The 25,552-nt window shown below is 40.0% G+C and overlaps 1 protein-coding gene across 3 annotated transcripts in view; it reads left to right on the top strand.

The window, feature by feature from the left end:
• PIK3R5 (phosphoinositide-3-kinase regulatory subunit 5) overlaps positions 1-25,552 on the top strand; it is a 57,434-nt gene that overhangs the window by 18,417 nt on the left and 13,465 nt on the right. For 2 of the 3 annotated variants that reach the window (XM_034408016.3, XM_034408024.2), the window contains exons 2-11: positions 9,524-9,636; positions 13,336-13,436; positions 15,824-15,892; positions 17,448-17,586; positions 18,588-18,657; positions 18,967-19,141; positions 21,989-22,145; positions 22,242-22,325; positions 22,924-23,653; positions 24,574-24,724. In XM_034408016.3, the coding sequence (XP_034263907.1) occupies positions 9,537-9,636; positions 13,336-13,436; positions 15,824-15,892; positions 17,448-17,586; positions 18,588-18,657; positions 18,967-19,141; positions 21,989-22,145; positions 22,242-22,325; positions 22,924-23,653; positions 24,574-24,724 (1,776 nt within the window). In that variant the 5' untranslated portion in view covers positions 9,524-9,536. The remainder of the gene's footprint in view (positions 1-9,523; positions 9,637-13,335; positions 13,437-15,823; positions 15,893-17,447; positions 17,587-18,587; positions 18,658-18,966; positions 19,142-21,988; positions 22,146-22,241; positions 22,326-22,923; positions 23,654-24,573; positions 24,725-25,552) is intronic. The other variant, XM_034408038.3, reaches the window with a different exon arrangement.

Genomic DNA, 25,552 nt, shown 5'->3' on the forward strand with positions numbered 1-25,552 from the left:
GTTCTTTCTAGGCAGAGTATCACAGTTTTGACATTATCCCAACTCCTATTCAAAATCTACACAAAACAACTGCGTAAGATTATACACTGACACATAACTAATTCTATATCTGAGCTCGACAAACAATATTGTGGAGGACTTGTCCCTGTATCAGAAGGCGGTAAGGGTATGGATGAGATGGGGAGAGGGAACAGATTGGGGATCAACCTTAGCAAAATAGCACTGGTTTCAAGGGCATTGTTTTTACAAGGATTTACAACCTTAAAATATAAATAAGTTTGCACTTCCCTAAGCAAAATGTGTTTGAAATTTGGGGATTATCCTAGACCAGTGATGGCTAACCTTTTCCAGACTGAGTGCCCAAAGTGCACACACGCACAAATGCGCACAGGTGCACCCAAACCCCCAAAATGCAATGCGTGCGGGGGCCCCGTGTATGCGCCTCACTCCCATATGCACATGCCCCCCTCATGTGCCTCACCCCGCACATGCCCCCCTGCATGCGCGGCATAGCTGAACTGAGCTGATGGCTCACGTGCCATCAGAGAGGGCGCTGCATGCCACCTCTGGCACACGTGCCATATTTTCGCCATCACAGTCCTAGCAGGTGGCAGTCATAGCAGGAGGGCAAATATATTTTGTCTGCCAATTACATTTTTTCTTGGATTGAGAAGCCCTTCTCACAATCATTCATGTTCAACTGCTATGATGCCTTCTTCATGGGACTTGAAGACACGATAGCCCTAACCAGGGATGGTATTCACTTACCTTCGCTACCAGTTCGCAAATGTGGGCGCGCATGCGCACCTCCTCCACACATGTGCAGAGCCTTCTGGCTGAATTTCACCACTGGCTTTAACACAAAATAAACATAATTTATAAATTTATAATCATAAATCCCTGCTACCAATCTTGTACTAAACAGATACAGTTAATTACAATTATAGGCTTGCTTTATCTTATCTTCTATTAAGAGAACATGTAATGAAAATCCTATTTCTTAACTTTGGTTTTGTTCCTGTTATGTTTCCTGTTTTGATTTACTTCATGAAAATGAAACACTTGTTTAAATGCATAGCACAGGAAATCATACATGAGTTGGATTAATTATGAGAGTTTTAAAAATCAAATGCAGTGTAGATAAGATTTCTAAAAGACTTTGCCAAGTTGGTAAACTGTCCCAGCCAGAGGAGGACTGAAGTGGGAAAATAGTCTGGAATTGTTATGTGAATACAACACATAAACTCAAGTGGGCAAGATCTGCTCCCCTCCCCCCCAGCCAAAAATGTCTTTGAACCTTATTTTCAGTGGGGAAATTCAGCCGGTTCTATCTGGCTTGGGCGAATAGGTAGCGCCGGTGGCGGAAGGCTCCGCCCACCCGCCCAGATATCATCACGTCCCATTTTTTTACCCTCTGCGCATGCGCAGAAGACTCTGTGCATGCGTAGAGGAAGCACGCGCACGCTCACATTTGTAAACCAGTAGCAAAGATAAGTGAATTTCACCCTTGCTTATTTTGCCTTTTCCAGGCTAAAGCTACCAGCCAGGGGAGATTCCTGTGAAATAGGCATAGAACAATAAATTAGCTTGTTTGAACTCTACAAATGTGGGTCTGGTTGACACATAGTTATGGGTAGAGAGGCTTTGTTATGTTTCCTAACAAAGGGTTGATTAGGCAATGAGATTTTAAATTACACATAAATTTAAAGTACAAGATTTTTAAAGTTTGCTTTACGATTGAAGTAACTTCAATGGCTTGACAATATGTTTACTTAATTTGTCTGCTTCAAATGCAATTATAGGGGGCTTTCAGAGCTTACTTGGAACCCTTTTTTTCATTAGATGAGACTTTCTAGTCATTGCTTTTTAGAACTATAGACATTGTTACTCCAATTCAGTATCTGTTGCTCGTCTCCTAAATCCGGAGTTATCTAGGACCTCTGAATTGGGCAGCTCTTTACTAGTTGAATATGTTGCTTCACATCCTGTTGCCACCACACACTTTCAATAATAGCGTAGCTTGACGTTTTCATTTTTTGTCCCACATTTTTCAGAACAAAACTAGCCCATTAAGAAAAAAGTTTCACAGTTGTGTTTCAGTGGTTAGGCTCATTTTGTTTGAGCCATGAAAAAAGATCTTTATCAAATCTGGTATCTTTGGATCCTTGTGGTAAATTGTTTTCAGAGAATCTAACTATACCTTTTTGGCCTTCCTCTTCCTTTATGAACCACAGGTGAGCTGTAAATAAGTCTCTTATCTTCAGGATCCTGCTTTTGTGGCTCTTTGGGTGGGTTTAACTATTTTTCAGTATGCTTAGAAATAAATGTTTCTTCTCTCTTTCTGAATGCTGATTTGCACATGCATGTAACATTATCTAGGCAATCAACAATAAGAAAACAGAATGGAAGCATTATTAAAGTGAAAATTAATCATCCTATGCTAATGCAGTATAATTATTTTTACATCCTTGGCTGAAAAGATGCACTTTGATACTTGGACAGAAAACAGAAAAAATGGGAACTTGCTGTTAAAGCTTGGGATAGCACAAGGTAAACAAGATAGTTTCTGTTCCAAAACCAGGCTTCAAACTAGCTTAAAATGGATATAAAAAACAGTTTCATACAAGAGGTCAAGGATTTATTTAGCATCCACTTTCTTGGGAACATTTTCTAGTGATTCCGGTGTTGGCAATTGGACCATAGTTATCTTCATCGTCTGGGGCCAGGTTAGGATTCTTCATGAATAATCTAAGTAGAGCTTCTCTTAAAGAGGCCAATAGCACCCCTGGTCTCAGTGATTTTTTGAACACAGAGCTTTCCCAGAGAGAAATCCAGTTTAATTGAGTGCACAGTCCGGAGTTGGATGGGGGAGAGGGAAAGCGGTTCAGGTGAGTCTCGCCATAGAATTTCTTAGAATATATCTAATAGTTTAGAAGCAGGGGTGGATTCTAAAATTTTTTACTACCGGTTCTGTGGCCGTGGCTTATTTTGTGGGCGTGGTTTGAAGGTCATGTGACAATTATTTAGGATTTAGCAGAGGTACTGGTCTACCAGGCTTTTAACTGCTTGCAGAGCCGTACCGGTCTACCCATTTGTTTTTGGAGCATTCTGGTCTACCTATTTGTTTTTGGAGCGCACTGGTCTACCACCACAATGCCTTTTACTGCTGATCAGCTGTAGGGCGGCCCTTTGAAGTGCCGCAGCAAGAGTTTAAACAGTTTTTTTTCTTCTAGCAAATCATCTGGGACTCGGGAGGCAGTGAATAGATTGGGGGCGGGGCCAGGCAGAGGTGGTATTTACCGGTTCTCCAAACTACTCAAAATTTCCACTACCAATTCGCAAGAACCGGGGAGAACTGGTAGCATTGGTTAGAAGATTATAACTTTAGTTTGACAATATTCTGTTAGCAAATAAAGGATTGAAATCAATAGGATTTTTCTGGGTTGTCTCTGGGCTTGGGCTTGACATCATTCCTATACTTGACTGAGAAAACCCAATCCAAACTACATTCTGCCATCTGTGCTGGACTGATGTCATCTTAAGGTGGCCCCATGATTGTCATGGGTACCATGAAGTTCTGATGTGTCTTCCTCTAATTACTTCCGTGCATATCTTGAAGTTGCCTAGGACAATCTCGGCACAAGGAGAAATACTGATATACTCTGGGGTTGGGGATTTACCAGAAAAAAACCCCAGTTTCCAAGGTTTTTGACATTAAAAGCTCTAGATTGGAACTAAGTTGAACAGGAAGTCTGAGAGGAAAGGGATTCTGTATAGATGACAGTGGCACCCAGTCTGCAACAATCAAAATTATGCTCATGGTGCACTGAATACCTAGGAGACCATAATTAGAAGAGATTGTCTACAGATCCCTCATATCCTGGACATTGTCTCACTCCCTTCTCTCGGGATGGTACTAAAGGGTATTGTATGCCAAGACAACTAGACTACGGGTGGGTTCTACTTACCTTTACTACCGGTTCGCAATGGGAGCGCGTGCATGCGCAGAAGCTTCTGTGCATGTGCAGATTGTCAATTATGACGTCCGGGCGGTTAGGCGGAACCGCCAGATGCTTTTACTACCGGTTCTAAAGAACCGGACAGAACCGGGAGCAACCCACCATTATACTAGACACAGGGACAGTTTTTTTCCCTTGTGCCATTACTCTGCTGAACACCTAATTCTCACAGTTGACAACATACAGTGACTGCTAGGTTCTGTCTAATATGCCTGTATATTAACTAATAGAGATGGCTTAGTATTATTTATCCTTTTATTACCTCTTATTTTCTTCTTCTTCTGGTTGCAAACTTTAGTATGTTCAGATGTTCAGCCAGATGGATTTGGCATTTTTATCTACCTATTGAATCCTTTCCAAGGACCTGGGATAGGCGGGTGTGGATGTTTGATGGTGTTACAGATAGTGTGGCAGGGTGTAAGCTGTTCCAAGTAAAGCTGCCTTTTGTAATTGACTAATGGTGAATTTGTCAATGTCAGTGGTGTTCAAGTGGTGCTTCACTTGGTTTTTTTATTATTATTATTATAGTTCATCACACAGTCAAATTATGATTTATCGTTCGTTGTTTTTGCAAGTACACTAAGTGCTTCTGTACCAGAGACAAATTCCTTAGGGTTAGGGTTAGGGTCACATATAAGTATAAATAAAGTATTCTGCTCTGCTCTGCTCTGTTCTATTGTTCTGTTCTGTTCTGATCATACAGAATAACATAATTGGAAAGGACATTGAAGGTCATCTAGTCCAACTCTCTGCTCAAGCAGGAAACCCTATACCATTTTAGACAAATGGCTGTCCAGTCTCTTCTTAAAAGCCTCCAGTGTTGGAGCACCCACAAATTCTGAAGGCAAGCTGTTACACTGGTTGATTGTTCTTACTGTCAGGAATTTTCTCCTTAGTTCTAGGTTGCTTCTCTCTTTGTTCAGTTTCCGTCCATTGCTTCTTGTCCTGCCTTCTGGTACTTTGGAAAATAGGTTGACCCCCTCTTCTTTGTAGCAGCCCCTCAAATACTGGAACACTGCTATCATGTCACCTCTAGTCCTTCTTTTCATTAGACTAGACATACCCAATTCCTGAAAACATTCTTCATATGTTTTAGCCTCTAGTCCCCTAATCATCTTTGTTGCTTCTTCTCTGCATTTTTGCTAGAGTGTCAACATCTTTTTTATATTGTAGTTACCAAAATTGGATGCAGTGTGTTTCAAGTGTGGTTTTACCAAGGCATTATAAAGCAGTAGTATCACTTCTTAATATCTTGATTCTACCCCTGTTTTAATGCAGCCTAGGACTGCATTAGCTTTTTTGGCAACTGCAACACACTACTGACTCACACTTTTGAGTCTATTGAGATCCATCTGAATCTTGTGCCTTGGCTATCCCTGCGGTTGTTGTATTCTGTTCTATTCTAAATATCCTGATTTTGTACTCAACTCACATTTTGAACATTAGGTCAAGCTCTTGATTTCCAATTAAATTATTTTATTTTAGAATGAAGAGCATTAGCAGAGCAGAAGGCAAGTTGCTAAAGGGGCCAGGAATAATTTGGCTGTGGAAAAACACCATTTGGTATCAGTGGTGTCCCTTGTTTCTAGTTTAGCAACAAACAAAGGTTAGTTTCATACAATTGTTAAATATTTAATCCTCCCCCGTGGGTTGCAAGGAAAAACTGGTTGGGAAAGCTATTGCCACCAAATTCCAAACTGGCTTGGCAATAGAAGTGAAGGAACACTTAGTGATGTTTCAAGTTCACTAAGAACATCAATAGAGTTCAATCCTTCAGCCCAGCTTTAGAAGGCTGTATTCCTGAAGTATAAAAGCCATGTGATTTGATTGTCAATCGGAGAATTTGTACATCTCATTGTGGTAACTGTCCTCCCTCTCCCAAAATGGTATGTTTTATCTGTGAATTACTGATAGGCCAAGTCAACAGAATATAGAAGTAAAACTTTGGGCAAAAGGTCAAACCAGAGCCCAATCATAAACTAGAAATTGTAAAAATCAGGCAGGCCAGAGTTTCTAGTGTGTGGAAAAACAGGTACACAAATTGCACAAAAATGTTTAAAATCATTGAAAACAAGTTGTGAGGGAGTTCTTAAAAAGGTCACACCTGGTGCTCTTCTGTAATTGGAATTGGTTCTTTTGAGAAAAGTGTTTGCTTTGCTTTCTTTTCTGAAGTACAAAGGTAGGTTTCTGGCTACGTTACTTAGAATTTGAAGTTTCACCAAGCCCTGAATAAGTTCAGAGTCCAGTTTGCAAATGGCTCATTGAGAGTTAGTTCAAAGCTCATGCTCAGATTCAACAGTTCTGACTAAAATACTGAAAGCGTTGTCTTTCTGAGGCAGCTAAAGATTCCTAAACAACTGATTCATACGAAAATATTTGAATCATGATGTCATAATATGGACTGAGTGACTATAAATATTTACATGGTGATATCTGGACTGATGCAGCAGTTTTTGAAAAGTAACGATGTGGAACAATGAATATTGGTTACTTTCCCTGCTGTTAGTGCAATTGTCTACAGAGGTGTCTTCCAAAAGACAAATGGGAAAGGGTAAGATAAAATCCAGTGGGAAAGTTAATGACATTGCTGAAAGCTATGAAAGAATTTGCCTACAATCTTTTGATCATTTGTCAAATTGTCTTTTCCCTGAAATAATGGCCCCAAAGGTTTTTCATACTTTGTCAACATGACATCTCAACCCAGTCCAATAATCATGAGGGTCCAGAGATTTCATGCAGATCTTAGAGGTTAAATGTACAGGGAACCTGTACAGCTGACAGCCTTAGACAATCTGCATTAAGTTTGCATGGAGTCAGAACATGTTCTTCATTATCATGTGAGGAAACTATGACATAAGCCAAATCTGTACCCTGTGGCTTTTTAACTTACGGGAATATTTTTTCTTCATTTTCTGTGACTGTTGACAGTTCTTGATTGCGCAATTAGGAATTGGGCGAAAAAAGCGAATTTGAGACCGGGTAGACTTCTGTTTGCTCAGGCCAGTTGAGGAATCACACTTCTTCCGCTAATGGACCTTTGTGTAAGGAGCTGACATTAGAAAATACTATTTCTGGCCATGTTCAGGATATGAATCATGTCCTTTATCCAGTCATCATTTCCCTTATGACATTTGTTCCACAATGTAATTAAGACATTGTGATTTGGAGATGAGTTCCTTCTTTTTTTAAAAAAAACAAAAAAACCCTTCTATTCTGCAAAGCACATTTAATCCTGAGCTTTGGGTAGACGTTCCTTCTTTCAGAGATGAGCTTTTTTGAAAGTGGCAATGTTGTCCAGAACCAAATGCTTTTCCAGCAGATATTTAAAGCCACACTAGATGTATTGGATATTAAACATGTTGCTTGCCCTAGAACTTCTCCCTTTGAAGGGCAATTCGCTTAAAGGTTCAGATTGTTGAGGTGTAAGGGGTAAGATAGATCTTGTCAAGATTTAGAAGAATAGGTCATCCACGGGTGTTTTCAGGCTTTTTGTTAAGCCTTGTAGCTGTGGTTCCATGGTTTTCTAGCAAGTGGTATATCCCCCAAAGTGTCTACCTGACCCCACATTTCTTTAGAGATAGAGGTATTAAATCATGGGTGTCAAACTCGAGGCATCATGTTGCCGTCACGTGATGTATTGTGAAGTTTTTTTCCCTTCGCTGGGGCGGGTGTGGCCTGCAGGTGACACATCTGGCCTGCAGGTCACCAGTTTGATACCCCTGTTAAATGATCCCATGTCCAGAACTTTATTATTTCCTTCAACCTTCCTGTCTGAATTTAAATGGAGCTCTTTGCCCACTGCTTGATAATAGAAATGCTTAATCCATTTCAGGCACAGACCACACTGCCAAAAAATATATTAAGCCAAGAGAAAGAAATTGGAAGCAATGGAGAAAAAATAACTGTGATAGATTTTAATAATACAATTAATATACTACTAAAACTTCTGTTTCTGTAACCTTTAACTGGGTGAAACAGTTACTGGGTGAAAGGTAAACATCATAGGGCAAAAGTTTTTGAACCAAGGTACCTCAAATGGGCTAACTTACAGAATGCTGGGACCCAGGACTCTCAAAGAAATGAAATTTGGGAAAGTTGTTGCTGTTTCAGTACTGCAGGGCTGCTGTGGCTGCTTCAGCATCGTCTCATTACACTGTCACTTTCAGATGTGGTCACATGATCTCATTCTCAGTGTTCCCTGGCAGTTTCCCACAAGTCCAAGGGAGCATCAGTCCCTTTGCTCTTGCATCACACTCCCTTGCTCCCTTCCCCACCCAGCAGCAGCTACTTACCTGCCTGCTGGGAAGGAAGAGAAGGGAAGGGAAGGGAAGGAATGGGAGGAGAGGGGAGGGGGAGGGAGGGAGGGAGGGAGGAAAGGAAGGAAGGAAGGAAGGAAGGAAGGAAGGAAGGAAGGAAGGAAGGAAGGAAGGAAGGAAGGAAGGAAGGAAATTATTCACTGAAACATAAACTCACCATTCAGGGTTACTATGTATGGCAGGCTAATCTACACTGTGATTTAGAATAATATGTGAACTCAGACGATACATTTAGATATGTAGGATGGAGTTTTAAGAGCTACAATCGAGGCTACGTCTGAGAAAAAAGTGCATAGTAACTTTAAGTGAAGCTCCTGGAGTTGTACCCAAGGTTTTGAGTTGGGAAGAAGAAACACAGTTTTAGAGCCTCCGTGTATGAATCCCTAGCATAAAACAATTTTATTGAATGAGTGGCAAAATTGTCAGGGCATAGCAGGTTGTAACTTGGTTGTGTTGCATACTTCATCTCCTGCTTTCATCTTAAGCACATTTCCAGTTTATAGGAAGCCAACAGTTGTGGCTTTCACGCAACTTCTTGTTTTGTTTTGTTTTTTTAATTTGATTTATATGCCGTCCTTCTCCAGAGACTCAGGGAGGCTTACAATGAGTTAAGCAATAGCCTTCATCCTTTTGTATATTTATACAAAGTCAGCTTATTGCCCCCACAAACTGGGTCCTCATTTTACCTACCTTAGAAAGGATGGAAGGCTGAGTCAACCTTGAGCCTGGTGAGATTCGAACTTACAGTAATTGCAGACAGCTGGTGTTAATGACAATGCTTTTAGTCCTCTGAGCCACCAGGCCCTCATTTTTGCAATGAATCCAACCAAAAATTGTAGAGGGAAAAAAATGAGAGCGAAAGCTTTCCTGTTTTGGTTCAGCGTTGGAATCACTTCCATTTATCCTGTCCCATTTACCACTGCTGTTCTACATTGCCCAGTAACAAAGGGCTCTTTTCCCCATCTAGCAACATGACAATTCAGCAGTCAAATTTGGGGAAAATTTATCTTGACAGCAGAGTTTGTGGAGATGCTAGTGGTCTGGATAGGAAGTTGTGTGCATCTCAAAGGCAGAATGTAATGGCGCAAATTAACCAAGAAACCTAAAGGTCAGAGGTGGATTAAGCTAAAAATTGGGATGGATTACTCTAATTAGGTTTGAATTAATTAATTAATTAATCTTGTTTAGGAGATGAAATAAAATGCAGCACACGACGTGTACAGAGGACAGGATCCACCATGCATTGGAGAGGTGCCTTCATGGCCTTAGCAAAAGGACATTTTCTGCAAGTACATGGACAGGTAAGTGAAAAAACTTTACTTACTACTAGTAAAGAAGTACTGCTAGTAGAAGATACTACTAGTAGAATATAATATGAGTAAAGAAGTACTAGTAGTGTACTAAAACTACTAGTATGCAGGTTTTGCTGAGCTAAGAGCTATAGCTGATTTTTGGAGCCATATACCAAAAGCTGGTTTGGGAGAAAATTAAAATTCTTGTACTCTAAAACAATAAAATGTACAGTGAGTTTTATTATTCCCCAAGTATGAATTCATTTATCTCCCTTTCCCTTCAAAATTAGAATTTAGTGTCAATTTGGAGTATGGATTCCATAGGATGCATGGGGCCATTGGGCTCTGAACTGTACATAACTATTTGAAGAAAAGGTGTAGCTACTATGATACTGGTCTATATACATTTAATCTAAATAACAAACTACTATTACTACCCCTCATTATCACAATTCTTCCATTTCTATTCTAGGTTAAAGTTCTTAAGAGCCTAACTAATAACCCCCTACTTAGTAAAAACGTCTCCTTGAGAGCTGGGGGAATATGGTAAACACTGAGTGTGTGCTCGGGTACTTTGCTCTATTATCACAGGTGTATTTTTGTGTTGAGCTCTGGCCTTGTGATGCTACAAGTTTCAATAGCAACAAGGTCACCACAAAGACTAGTTCCAAAGGTTAAACCAGGCAAAACATCCTTGGGAGTCAAAAAAGGTCAGACTAGCAAGAGGAATGCTGTTTACAGGTGGGACTTTAGTGGTGGAAATGTTTGTAGTTGCTTCAAAAGAAAAAGAAGACAACTTTGTGGTAGTGTTAACAGTGCATTTGAAAATTGAAATTCTGGTTCCATAGCTTCAAATTTTGTATTTGATATGTATGGTATTGACATCATTTATTGAGCTTATATACAGTGGTTGAATAGACTTGTGTAGCCTTCTGTTCCATTTTTCTCCTTTGACTAATGCTATAGAAAGTGTCTAGAAATAGCAAAACTGCTGGCTTTCCTCTTCAATTCCCTTCCCTTCATCCTCTAGACAGATATTTTTTTCAGACATATTTGCTTACTCTCATCACTGAGAAAAGTTAAGAGCAAGGAGAGAAGCTTCCACTTGAGGGGTAGATGCACCAACCCTAGTTTAATCCAAAACCTGGGCATTTCCAAATCCTCTAATACACTCTAAGGCAATGCTGGGCAACGTTCAGCAGAATTGTCTGTCCTTCCATCTTTCCTGCTGCAGGTGTGTTGTCTTCTTTTGCAGGAAGGGTCTAATATTGTTCTGTTAGTCAGTGAAACCTCATTTCAATTTCCAGAGCTTTAGAAGAGGGAAATCAGCACCATTTCCCCAGGCACTGCCATTTTTCAATGTGCACAGCCTTTTGTTTGTAGAATTTTCCAATAGCAAGCAGTCTGAGTGTGATAGCAGAATAGAAAGAGAAGAGGCATCTATTGTACCCACTTGGATATTTGTGTCCAAGTGGCCCCCAAGACCAGGGGTGTCAAACTTGGTTTTATTGAGGGCTGCATAAAGGTTGTGTTTGGCCTTGGGGGGCTGGGGTGGGCATGGCCAGCTTGAAGTTACTCGTGTCGGGGGCGCCTGTGGCCCGAGCACTCTGCCAGAGAAAACAGGCTCCCGAGCTCAGTTTTCAGCTGGGACAGCCTCCTGCAACACTCTGCCAGAGAAAACAAAGCTCAGGAGGGCTGCATGCGGCCCTCCCGAGCTCCATTTTCACTGGCAGAGGCACCACGGGCCAGTCCTTTGCTGTTTCCAGGTGGTCCCGTGGGCCAGATCTAAACACCCCGTGGGCTGGATGTGGCCCATGAGCCTTGAGTTTGACACCTGTGAATTAGACGGAATCCTCAGCCTGTTGCTTCCTTCTGGCCATCTGAAACCTTCTAAGAATTCTCCGGAACAGACTTTGGTTTTTTGAAGGAATCTGCAAATGAAGGGAATTGCCTAGCATTGGGGAAAAAGTGTAGGGCAAGAGAGAGAGAGAGAACATGCTAGACAGTTTAAAGAAATGCACTCCAATATCCTCAACAGGTTAAATTAGATGGAGTTTTGCCATTTCAGTACACGCATCATACATGTATTTCTAATGTCATTTTTACATGTGATTGTCAGTTATTTCCATAATGTACCATCTTGCATTTTATATCTTGGCTGCCATCAGTCTAAAATACTGACTATAGAAGGTTAGGGGCTTCAATCAGTATTTATGACAATTTCTCATGATAATAGTCTGCTTTAATATTGGTCAGCCTATGTCTTTATCATGGGTGGAACCTTGATATTTACATCTCCCAGTGATGTTTTCAATAGTTGCTGGTTGCAACCTTTGAGCTTTTCTTATATGACAAAGAATTGAGAGAGGAAATGCTAACCACAGATGCCAAGTTAAGGATTTAGCATTTCCGGGGGACAATATAATTCTAAGAAGAACATGCTGCATTCTGAAAAAGTATCTCCCCCACTGTATCAGCCTGCAGCAACATGAATTCTGCCACCCACTATCACCCAGCTATAAAATTTTGCTGCTTTCAGGATGTGTTATTTGATATATTTTGAGCACATTTACAGAAAATAAAGGGCTGTTTTTGCCCCTTGGCATCTCCTATTAGGGTAGGAGAAACTCTGACTTTAAATCTTAGGAAGGTGCTGCCATTCAATGCAGCAATACAGAGTTATGTGAACCAGTGGGCAGCATCTTAAATTACTTTCTACGAGTTACTGGATTTAGAGGCTTGTTTAGCCCAGGTGAATTAAATATGAAGCCAGTTAAAAAATAATTTAACAAAGAGACACTGGCCAGCCTGTTGATTGTATATCATAGTTGCTTTTCAGTGGTGGGTTTCAAAATTTGTTACTACCAGTTCTGTGGGTATGGCTTGGTGGGCATGGCAGGGGAAGAATACTGTAAAATCTCCATCCCCCCCCCCCAATCCAGGGGAAAGATACTGCAAAATCCCCATTTCCTCCCAATCAGCTGGGACTCAGGAAGCAGAGAATAGATGGGGGCGGGGCCAGTCAGAGGTGGTATTTACCGGTTCTCCGAACTACTCAAAATTTCCGCTACTGGTTCTCCAGAACTGGTCAGAACCGGCTGAAACCCACCTCTGGTGCTTTTCTGATACTCATGTTGATGGTATGAACCTTCACTTTGCCATTTAATTTATCAATAATTAGTCTGTGTTGTAATATTAATTATTGTTACTAAACATATTTCAAAATGGCATATACAGTTTCTGCTTTATTTCAGATCAATCATATCATTCAGTGGATAGCCTCAGAGCATCAGATCTGAAGGAGGGTTTTAACTTAAAATTCAGATTCCCACCTGGACTGATTTTGTCCTTCCTCCAAGGATTAGTCTAAATACAAAGATGTTCCCTCTATGATTTTAAAAGGCCCTTATCTGGCCCACAACACTACCTTCAGTTCAGTTGGTACACTTGCTTTGCTGCTCTGAGTGACAGGTGGAATACACACTCAGGTTAAAAAGGGCATACATTATGGGTTTGCATAGTATCAATGAGTATAAATAGCTCACGATTATGCAGGGCAAAAGATCTGATCCTATGTTCTGCAGGTAATGTATGTGCAATCTGCAAAATCTTATGGGCAAGGAGACTTCTTTAGTGAAGACTACTTATGCTCTTGGCTTTGTGGTATGATTGGATATTCTCTAATTATTTTTCCTCTCTTCCAAATAGCTGGGCTTTGTCTGAACTGCTGGACCCTCCAGGAGCTAGTTAGTCGCGATGCAGGGAACTACCTCATTCTCCTGGAAAAAATCCTACAGAAGACTCAAGAGGTAAAACAAAGGGAGACATGGGAAAGAACATAAGATCTGATGATGAACTACCTTCTTGCTGATACAATTACCTTGTTTGCATGTGTTGAACCTTCTACAAAAGGGAAATCATCTTGTGGACGAGCATCTAATGAGATTATCTAACTGCCTATCTGCATCCTTCTTGGAACTGATTCCATCTTTATTGAGAGACATCTGGTCTCAGTAGATTTAGGAACTAGTTTGAAACTGTCAGTTCTGTTTTCTGCTGTGATGGAAACAGCAGCTAAAGTCCAGAGTTGGGTCAGGCAGGATTCAGAAAGGTGTTGTTTTTTTTAAATCTATCCTGCTTTGAACAACAGCTCCTGATATGAACCTACTGTCCTAATAATAGACATTAAAATTCATTCCTTTGATCAAATTCCACCTTCCTCTTTTTCTCCAGAGAATATCTGTTTTTGTGAAATGGGCAGGTTCAGCAAGGGAGGTCTCACCTTTCTATTGAAAAAGGAACTTGCTTTGATTCTGAAACAAGGTTACTTCAGTGTTACTGAATAGAGATTAGTGTAAGGAGTTCCAGTGAATCCATTTGATATCTTCTGGACTGGGTTTTTTTTTAATTATTATTATTCTTTTCTTCCTGTCAGTGACTTCCTGGTTCTTTAATAGAGCCTTGCCCCAGTTATTTTGAGTTTTTGTAATTTAGAAATAGTGTTTGGTTCAGGGTACATAAAGCAAAATCAAATCACAGGTGTGAATCCATTAGAAGAAAGTTTCCTTTTCATCTGTACAAGACCATGGAGTTTAATAAAAAGTCACATTTGGATCATAGGAAATAAACCAAAGCCTCCAGTACCTTTGATGAAGCACTCAAAAGTCCTCTTTCTCACTCTCTTTAAAAAAAAAAACAAATCCCTGTATAATGGTAAAAATATTAAATAAATGCAGTACCGCAGGCTATTTCTGCTGATTGCCAGCTACCAGCAGTTCGGCAGTTCGAATCTCACCGGTTCAAGGTTGACTCAGCCTTCCATTCTTTCGAGGTCGGTAAAATGAGGACCCAGATTGCTGGGGGCAATACACTGGCTCTGTAAACTGCTTAGAGAGGGCTGTAAAGCACTGTGAAGCGGTATATAAGTCTAAGTGCTATTGCTATTAAGTATTTGTAATTTTAATCCAATGAAATTAAATAAAGTTTAATTTTTCTTTCAATTCTACTCAGAACTTTCTGAATGTGGCCCCTGGCATGCCAATCAATGCTGCATTTGTTCAATTCAACCTTCTCCATCTTGATTCCCCCTCCCATCTCATCTATTGGATTCTTACATCTATAAATCCCAAGGTGTTTTCCCCCTATAACTCCTTTTATAAAGTTTTGGATATATAGTTTAAACTTCAGTACTTCTTGATAATGCTACTCATGCTTCTCATTTTGATAGCTGTGAATCTTTCTTGAATGTGAGGATACTGTTGTTATTACTTTGGTCTTGTTGAACCTTTTTTTAAAAAAATAATTAATTTAAAAAAAGATGAATAGGTATAAGCAAAAAAAAAACCATACTATTCTAGCAGTACCTTTACAGTAAGCACTGAGAACATTGGCTCTCAAAGTATGGTTTAATTCTGATTCCTCTCAGACCAAGCCATCCTGGTCTGTGGACACAGAAGATGGAGATACCATTGTACAGCATCTGAAAGGTCACATCTAAAGCATCTAAAGACAAGCATCTTCTGCAAAAGGCATCACTTCACTTGCCTGTAGTATCTAATACAATGTCAGAATAACAGAACTGGAAAGGACTTTGAAGGACCTAGTCCAACCCTCTGCTCAAGCATACCATTCCAGACACATGGGTGTCCTATCTCTTCTTGAAAATCTCCAGTAATGGAGCACCCAAAATTTCTGGAGGCAAGCCATTCCATTGATTAATTGTTCTTGCTGATAGGCAATTTCTCCTTAATTCTAGGTTGGATTTCTCTTTGATAAGTTACCATCTGTTACTTCTTATGCTGCTGTTTGGTGCTTTGAAGAATACTGTAGGTCGACCCCCTCTTCTCTGTTACAATGTCATTCTTTTTCCAACTAGCACCACTATCTAGAAAGATGTACTGATAAATTATGTTGAGTATTGTGCCAGAGCTCAGAATCACCATTCAAAGTGACTTTATCACTGGAACAAGTACCCTACAGGCCTGGTCCACATTTTGCACCACAACACATACGTGTGTTTTTTGAATAATGTGGGAACCCAACTCTTCTGCTCTGTATTATGAAATATGTTTTAGTATAATGTGTAAAAACTATGCAAAGTGAGATTAATATTGCTTTTAATGGATTTTCTTTTAAGTAGTTTACCAAATTACATATTTTCATTTTCTGTTCTTTCCTGTTTTTCTTTTTTATGAAGGTCCAAGAAAAATGTGACTACAATCTCTTTACTCCATTGGCCTTTCTCTTCAGTGCAACTGTCCTGTGTGTAAGTTTGGAGCTTAAACCCTGAAATTCATGGTCTTAGTAGTCAAGCCTTTGTGATGATGACTCGCTGTCATTTAGATTTTTTCTAAATTGATGCGATAATCTATCATGAAGGCGTGCTGTAAATAACTACCACTGGACCCTGTGTTTATTGAAGCACAATGAAAGAAATAAGTCAAGCAATATCATCAGAGTTAGAGCTTCTGCTTGAGGAAGTCACAGTAATCTGTCCCTTGTCACCTCACGGTTGGATTATTGTAACACGCTCTACATGAGGTTACCCTTGAAAAGTGTTCGGAGACTACAGTTGGTCCAGAATGCAGCCGCGTGAGCTATTGTGGGTGCACCTAGATACACCCACATTACACCAATTCTCCGCGAGCTGCACTGGCTCCGTATTGGTCTCCGGACGCAATTCAAGGTGTTGGTTACTACATTGCTCAGGGCCAGGCTATCTTCGAGACCGCCTTCTACCGCATAGCTCCCATCGACCGGTAAGATCCCACAGAGTTGGTCTCCTCTGGGTCCCATCAGCTAAACAATGTCGGTTGGTGGGCCCGCGGGGGAGGGCCTTCTCTGTGGCTGCCTCGGCTCTCTGGAACCAATTACCTCCTGAGGTCTGGACCGCCCCTACCCTATTGGCCTTCCGGAAAGCAGTGAAGACCTGGCTTTTCCGGCAGGCCTGGGGCCGTTGATCTCGCTACGGCGATCTTGCGAGACCCGGCCATGGAATGGAGTGTATGGGTTTTAATGTTCTTTAAAACAAATTTTACGGGATATTGTTCGCATTGTTTTTTTGCTGTAAGCCGCCCAGAGTCCCTAGGGAGTTGGGTGGCATAGAAATGCGACTAAATAATAACCAAAGAAACCTTGGCTGCAGTAGCAAGCCAGAAATTTATTTTAATATATTCAGTGGAAAGATGAGGACAGTTGGAAAAGTAAGTCAATGATCAGGTGTTCTCTACAAGACTGAGGTCTTCACTGTCTAGATTCTACCTCTTCAAATCTATCAGTCCTCAATAAAAATAAAAAGGAAGGGGTTTAAGACAAGATATTGTAGCTTTAAAAAGTAGTGGCCATTGTAATAAATATGGATTGAACAATCTATGTTTGGGAACTTGAGAACTTTTTTACACTTATTTCATCTGTCTCTTGACCATTTTATTAAGTGACATTTATTGATGCCTCTTATAATCCATTAGAAGGGTGGGCTTCCCTTCTTATAAGAGGGACTACCAATGGCAATAATAAATGAAGGAGAGAGAAAGAGAGGGAGAGAGGGAGGAGGGAGGGAAGAGAGAGAGAGAGAGAGAGAGAGAGAGAGAGAGAGAGAGAGAGAGAGAGAGAGAGAGAGAGAGAGAACATCAAATTCTGTGCTATTGTGTTATGAAGATTTTGTTTTCCTTTTTTTCCCTGGAGCTTTTTCTGGGGGGAGGTGTTACCATGCTGTTAAACAGATAAATCTGTAGCATTAGCTCATGCTTGATATCTCCAATGGGCCCTTGTGTTATTTGTCCTCAAGCGATGCACCTCTTTAAAATACCTTTTCTCCTTAGATCCCCCATTTTCCTTCGGATTCTGATCTGCTTTTGAGAGCTGTGAGGATGTACCGTGATTTTCTCACCTGGCCTGTGCCATACTGCAATATCTGTCAGGAATTACTTAACTTTATCAACAATGAACTCAAAGCCCCAGGTAGGAATCTTCAGGATTTTTTTGGAGACTGATTGAGCTAAGCACACTGTCCTGGGAAGACAGCTTGCTGGACAATGATATGGCAATTTTAAGCATGTTGATACATTTAGATTTCCTAGTCATAGATGTTTGTCTAATTAAATTGAATAAATAGAAAGCATGAAAGTGTCCCAAATTTAGTTTTAGTCATGAATAACATTTTAAAGAATGTTGTTCCCCTGTCTTGGCTATCTAACCAGACAGTGGCTAATTTTATTTATTTGTTTATACAATTTATAGACTACACAACATACAAGTAAAGGTAAATAAAAGTTACAAAAAAATGAGTGACCTGAAATCAACATATAACTCCTCCACACAGAATCTATACAGCAAAGGGTTCAAATTCCACTTGACCAAAGATGCAAATAATAGCTAGCTCTTTAATAACTTCCTGAACACCATCAGAATGGGAGCCACCCAGAATCTGGTAAACTCCTAAGTCCTCTTCCCAGCCATTCCCATCCTACTTTCTCAGGATTGTGAAAAGCAGATTGTCCCTCTCTCATTCCAAGTTGACTCTTGCATGAACTTTGCAAAGCTGAAGCTTTTTTGGAGGGGATTTTGTTTTTCTCTGGATTTCTGAGTCTAGCCTATAGCTCTGGATTCCCTAATGTTTTTTGACAATATAGTAAACAAGATAGTCTTTTCAAGACAGTCTAGGTCATGGTGCATTGGGTATGTATTAAAATTGACAGACAGGGATCTTAAGCCTTAAAAGTACTTAGCTGATCTATTTTGTTTATTTTCATGAGCACAAAAGGCGAGGAAGCAGAAAACTGATGGTTTTACCTTTAAATTTCAATGTATTTATTGTCAAATTGCACACTCTCATGTGCACAACAGAATGGGAACATACAGCATGGAATGGGTTGCTCAACCTGTATCACTGCTGTCCTATTTTGCATGGTGAAAGCCAGCTCATGCTGCTTCTTTGGCTGACCGCTTCCCTTCCTTTACAGGGATTGCTTTTCAAAGGCTTGTTAAAGCTGAGCAAGGATTACCTCAAAAAGACTGTGAGAATTCTACCGTGTAAGTATTAAACATTCTACATTTTTAGAGCAGCTTTCCTAACCTGATATCCTCAGGATGATTGACCATAATGCCCATTACCTTTAGCACAACTGTGGGACACCAGCTTAGGAAAACCTATCTGTAGGGGAAGAGGCTTTGTTCCTTTGGTGTGTTATTAACAGCTTTGGATCCTTGCGGCTCTCTGACTTCGGGGCTTTGCTTGCAAACATTTCATTGGAAACATCACTAAGGACTCCATGCTGCAACCCTGAGCTACATATTCTCTTCTATTAACGGTTTGCTTGTTTTCCTGTCTTCTTTCCCTAGAACAGTCCTATTGCTGAATCCTTCAGAAGTTGATGAGGAATTCCTATCAGTTGCTGAAAAGCTAAGCTCTGCAGACTACTCCCAGCATACATTACTAGTGACACTCCTGGAGCACACATACCAAGCTAACTTTGGGACCAGATGCAACCTGGCAAAATTACGTCAAATCCTGAAGGTAAAGAAAATCCTCTGGTCTAGGCCTTGATTTATTTATTCATATTGCTATTAATAGTAGAAATATAAATACATGCATTCCAAATACATCAATAAATAAAATTATTTTCAGTTAGGTTTTAGGCTAGGACTTGGTATGGAGACAGCTTTGGTAACTTGTCAGTGACCTATAGTGAAGTTAGGATTTGGGTGATGTATCTGTCCTGGCCCTCCTTGATTTCTTAATGGTCTTCAATGCCATCAGTCATGATATATTTCTGGACTGGCTGCAGGGAAATAGGAATGGGAAGTCCAGTACTGCAATTGCCTCTTTCTCCACAGTCAGTGATGGTGGTGGAAAGAGGTCACATTCAATACTGCTGCTTCGTGAGGTGCAGTGGGACTCAGTACTCTCCCCTCTCCTGTTTAATATATACATGAAGCAACTGGAGGGGTTAGTCATTGCTTCAGGGGCATATATCATAAATATGTGGATACTACTTTGTTGCATATCTTGACCTCCGGTTGGCCAAGTGATGTCAAGGCATTGTCTTTATGCCTGGAAGCTGTCAGTAACTGGATGGGAGGAACAGACTCAAACTTACTACTGGGAAAACCTGGTTGTGGATGCTATGATCTAATGCTAGGAACTTTCCACCCTTGGTCTTCAATGGGGCAACACTCCCTCATTCAACAGTAGTGTACAATCGCAGCATCTACTGGAACTATTACTTTTTGCTTGAGGAATAGGTGGCAGTTATGCCCAGGAAGGTCTTTACACAAATCTAATTTGTACACCACTTGCTCCCGGATTCAGAGAATCACTCTTACAATTACTCATGCCTTGGTTTTCTTCTGATGGGCTATTGCAATGACCTCTATATGAGGTCATTCCCTGAAAACTACTCAGAAGCTACATCCGATCCATAGTGCAGCAGCTTGATCAGTGATTGGCAGGTCTCACTATGTCCATATAAACTTCTGCTTCATGAGCTGCACTGATATACCAATAAGCTTCCTACTCTCTGATTTTTTCTCTCTTTGCTCTTCCTTTTTCTCAATTTTTTGGAGTCTATCTTCATATTTCATCATCATTTGCTGTATGTTCTCCACTTTGTCATCTGTTTTCTCTGTTCTTTGTTCAATCTTCTCTACTCTTGTTTGTATATTTTGAACTCCTTGTAAAATCATCTGTAGTGTCGTCTCCTTTTCTTTCTCTTTTTCCCTCTCCTTCTCCTGCTGTAGCATCGTCTGTATTGACCGCTGTCCTCCAGATGGTGATGGAGAAGGCGTCGATGTGGAAGAGCCAATAGCTGTTGCTTTTTTACTCATTCTGTGAAGTAGTTGCAAAAGGTTTAAACAAATAAAAAAAAAACCAAATTCTTCAGGTTCTTCTATACCTTAATCCTTTTATGGATGGGGTAAGTATTACCCCAAATATCAATAAACTACGCAAAAAGCAAAAAAAGAAGAAAAAAGAAAAAAACAACAAAAAACAAAGAAGCAATCTTCAGGCTCTTGTATGCCTTAATCCAATTCAGTCCAATAAAAAATATTAACCACTTTGGCAATCTCCACTCTAAAAAAGAGAGGAAAAAAGCAAAATAAAAAACCAAAGGAGAAAAGAGACAAAAAAAATTATATATATTTGTAAAAAAAATAAATTAAAAATTAAAGAAGAAAAATTAAAAATCCTCCATCAACTCATAGTCCAATTAAAAATGCTTACACAGGGAAAAGGTGAAGAACTACCACTTAGGGGGGGAAAAGGATGAGAGAAAAAAAATGTCTAAATAAAAATCACTTCTGCTTAAAATCCGAGGATTCTTTTATTAGGTCCCAAATAGTATTTGCAATTCTCTTTCAGAGTCACTATAAATTCCTTCTTATTCAATCTCAGGCTTCTGCCTCTGATAGCTCCCAGAAGAACACCTGAATAAACAATTCTACAGACAGTTTTAATGTCCTTTGATGTTCTCCCCACTATGTTATCTATGAAAAGGCTCAGAGTCCTTGAATTGTAACACAATTGTTACTTCTTGAATCAAAGAAAAAGAAATAAAATTTACAAACCACTAGATGGCAGTGTTACATATTCTCTTCCCTTTCCCCTGCTATATTCAATGTACATTGGAATAAAAATAGCCAAATAGGAGAGAAAAAAAAATACCAAAAAATGAAATCAGAACGAATTTATAATAAAAAGACACTAAAAAATTTAAAAATTCAATAGCAAGTCGGAAATCTGCAGTCCAATCCAGTCCAGTCCAGGTTGAAAAGCAAAAAGCATTTAAACATCCACCAATGCAAAAAATTTGAAAGTAAAAAAAAACTACCTTCGACTCAAGTTTAATTCCGCCGCTTAATTTTCTTCTGCCTTCAATTTGATCTTCCTTTCAATCTCAGGGTGCTCTCTCATATAAGTTACGATTAAAAGTCTCTCACCGATTCTCACTTCCTTCCGATCTTCTTCCGTTCCAGAGCCGTCCCAACTTCAGCAGCTACAATGGCTGCCACCCCACTGCCAGAAAAAGGGCTTCTCCTGGATCGACCAGGGACTTTGCGGTGTCCCTGGGATCGACAGAATGTGCCCTCCACTATCACCATCTCAACAGGATGGTGAGGTCCAAAAAGGACCGTCCAGTGACAGGGATATTGACGGTGGTCCTGGAACCCCAGGATCTTCCGTCGTGCCATTGCGACGTCAGCTCTGCCCTCATCCTGGAATAAATTGTTTTTGTTGGTGTTGGTACTGCTGCTGTTACTGCCATAGTGAATCTCATTTCTCTGAACATTTGTTCAGATTGCAGTAGCTTTTATTTTTGAAGTAATTGCCAATCGAATTTTATATTATTTTCTTTCTATGTAGCTGAAAACTGCAGAAGAACTCATGAAAATGTTCACCAGAACCACAGAAGCCCAGGAGATGGCAGTTCTGACTAACAATGATCCTTCAACTGCTAGAGAACAGCTGGAATCTGCCTTGCTAGAGATTGCAAGAACAGCAGGGCTACCTGAAATAGCAGGTAGGAAAGCTAAGACAGGTGTGTGAATATATTTAGATGCTGTCTCCATCCTAATGGAGTCTGTCTACCTCTTAATGTGTCCATTTCTCTCTTCAGATGAAGGCCAGCTGTCTAAACTCCGTGTGATCCCCATCCCTGTTGCTCGCTGTCGTGTGTACAGATGGGATAAGGATAATTTTGGTAAGCTTAAAATCTGTAGACCAGTTTACATGCTTAATAATGTTTTCAAAGGGGAGGAAGGATGGTTTGGTAAGCCTGATTGAAATAAAGTAGGAGACTTGGGCCCAACTTCTTTAGAATAGAATAGAATAGAATAGAATAGAATAGAATAGAATAGAATAGAATAGAATAGAATAGAATAGAATAGAATAGAATAGAATAGAATAGAATTTTTTATTGGCCAAGTGTGTGATTGGACACACAAGGAATTTGTCTTGATGCATATGCTCTCAGTGTACATAAAAGAAGAGATACATTCATTAAGAATCATACGGTACAACACTTAATAATAGTCATAGGGTACAAATAAGCAATCAGGAAACAATCAATATCAATATAAATCATAAACCTAAGACTGGTCTTGATTTTTTCGAAATAGAGAAAGCATATATAAAAGTAGAGCCTGATATTATCTTATTAATTAAACTATTAATATCAATAGCTCTAAGACAGAAATTATAGACAAATGACATCTTCTAGGGTGTACCACAAATAAAGACTGCTTTAAACTGTTGGGGTTTTTGTTACATCTTATTTTGTATCTGCCTCCTTGTTACAGATATCTTGAATGAGGTACTAGACAAAGAAATGGATTATTCAAAACAAGTTCTTTTGGAGGATGAAGAGGAGGAGGAGGAGGTTGACAATTGCTTTGCCAAAAAAGACTGCCTGTTGTCCACTTTTGCCTCAGTCAGGAAAGACTCTATGTACTCAACATTGTCAGAAGATGACCCATGTGACTCACAAGTGTCTGTCATCTCTGCTCTTTCCAAAAACTCTGAGCTCTCCTTGGTCTCTAAGAAGTCCTTGAAATCTTTTGTCTCCAGTCTGAAAGATTCTATGGATAGTGGCTATGTGGAAGACAGTGATGACAACTCTTTAGATTTGACAGGACGCTTAGATCTGAAGGAAGTAAAAGTGTCACACAGGCATCGGCTGAGCAACAGGCTATACAAGTTGTTCAAGAGCAAGAGCCAAATGATCTTGGGCAGAGATCTGAGAGATGTTTCTGAGGTAGCCTCACTGTCGTTGCCATTACGCCGAGCAGAGAGTCTCTGCAATCCTGTAGCCAAGGAGCGTATCCCTGCACGATCCCGACGGGCACAGTCACTGCCACAGCATGTGCTAAGTGCCACACTTTTACAATGCCATATAGCACAGAACACTTTTGTCCAACGCAGGCCCTTGTTGAGTTGCGATGAAGATACAAAGATTTCAACACTGCGAGTAGTCGTGTTTGGTTCTGATCGCATCTCAGGGAAAGTGGCCCGGGCTTATAGTAGTCTGAAGTAAGTGGGTGAAAGCGATTCTTAATAACTTGTCTCTTGCCCTTTTCAAAACTATTGTTTTATTATGCAGGGACCAGCCAATGTAATATTTAGAAGACCAATGTTCCTATAGCTTATAGTAGCTTCTCTGTTAGTCACTGCAGTGAAATTTCTTCTGAGGCCTTATGTTATGTCATATGTTTTATTTTTGTCGTTCATGACTCGTTCATGCAAATAGGTGCCAAAAAAGGGGGGGTGTAATCGGAAATAGGCTGTATGCTTTTTTAGTACCTACTGTCACTAGAGGATAAGGCCAGTAGTGAAATCCACTTTTTTTTACTACTGGTTCTGTGGGTATGGCCTGGTGGGCGTGGTGTGGCTTGATGGGCATGGCAGGGGAAGGATACTGCAAACTCTCTATTCCTATCCCACTCCAGGGGAAGGATACTACAAAATCTCCATTCCCTCCCCACTCTGGGGCCAGCCAGATGTGGTATTTGCCAGTTCTCCGAACTACTCAAAATTTCTGCTACCGTTTCTCCAAACTGTTCAAAATTTCCGCTACTGGTTCTCCAGAACATGTCAAAACCTGCTGGATTTCACCCCTGGATAAGGCCCAGTATCTTTCAGTTCTGGACCATTGCAATGTGCTTTGTATGGAACGGCCTTTGAAGACCATTTGAAAACTTCAGTTGATTCCAAGTGCGGCAGCCTTTTCGGTTTAAAGAGAGCTATTTGAGATATACATTGTTGTCATTGGTTGTAATGCTGCATATGTTAGGATTGCCTATTATGTTGTCCTTCATTTTTACCATGAATTCCCTATTTTTGAAGGATGTTGTAAATAGAACCAATCAATCACGTACTGTTTGAAAGCAAATGGACACTGCATATCACTTTCTTCATGTATTCATATTCTCTCTCTTTTTTTTTTTTTACAGATCTCAAGAAAGCAGCTGTCCCTGTTTAACTCGGTACTGTAGATTGCAATTTTTTTATGTCCCTGTGAAGAGGAGCAATCCTACCTCATTTGCACTGACTTACCCTCTTCTTTCATCAGGATGTCCTAATTCCCATAGCTCTGGATCAACGGTAAACCTCCTGGGCAAAGTTGGAGCTGATGCTTATAGTCTGTGTAATAATAAAATTAAATAATTATTTCTTTATATGAGGTGCAAATGGAACTCATCCAATAGTTCTTGAGGAACTTGAATATGAATCCGGTGGTTCATCTAGCAAAAATATATGCTAGGTGACTAAAATTGGTTTCTGTATCAAAGAACTGGAAATTGAATAATATATTGTCCCCTTTTAAAAAGGGAATCAAGAAAATTACAGCTGGTATTTGTGAAAAAAAAATTACTAGATTAAATTAGCAAGCATACAGAAACAGTATTCTTGCTGAAGAATAAATAGCAGGGCTTCTATAACAGCATGTATAAGTTTTTGGACAATGTCAACAAACATAAATTGGAGAGATATAAGCAACACTACAGGTAGTCCTCAACTTGCAACAGTTCATTTAGTGACCATTCGAAGTTACAATGGTACTGGAAAAAAACATGACCGTCTTTCACACTTATGACCTTTGCAGATCCCCATGGTCATGTGATCAAAATTCGGATGCTTGGTAACTGGTTCATATTTATGATGGTTGCAGTGTCCTGGGGTCATGCAATCACCTTTTACAACCTTCTGACAGGCAAGCCAATGGGGAAGCCAATGATTCACTTAATAACCATGTTACTATCTTAACAACAGCAGTGATTCACTTAACAACTTGGGCAAGAAAGGTCATAAAATGGGGCAAAATTCACTCAACAAATGTCTCGCTTAGCAACAGAAATTTTGTTGTAATTACATCTCACATGTGGTCATAAGCTAGGACTACCTGTATTTACTTGGACTAGTTCCAGTCCT

The sequence above is a fragment of the Pantherophis guttatus genome, chromosome 2, assembly GCF_059756535.1.
Source record: "Pantherophis guttatus breed Tessera chromosome 2, ASM5975653v1, whole genome shotgun sequence".
Classification (NCBI taxonomy): domain Eukaryota; kingdom Metazoa; phylum Chordata; class Lepidosauria; order Squamata; family Colubridae; genus Pantherophis; species Pantherophis guttatus.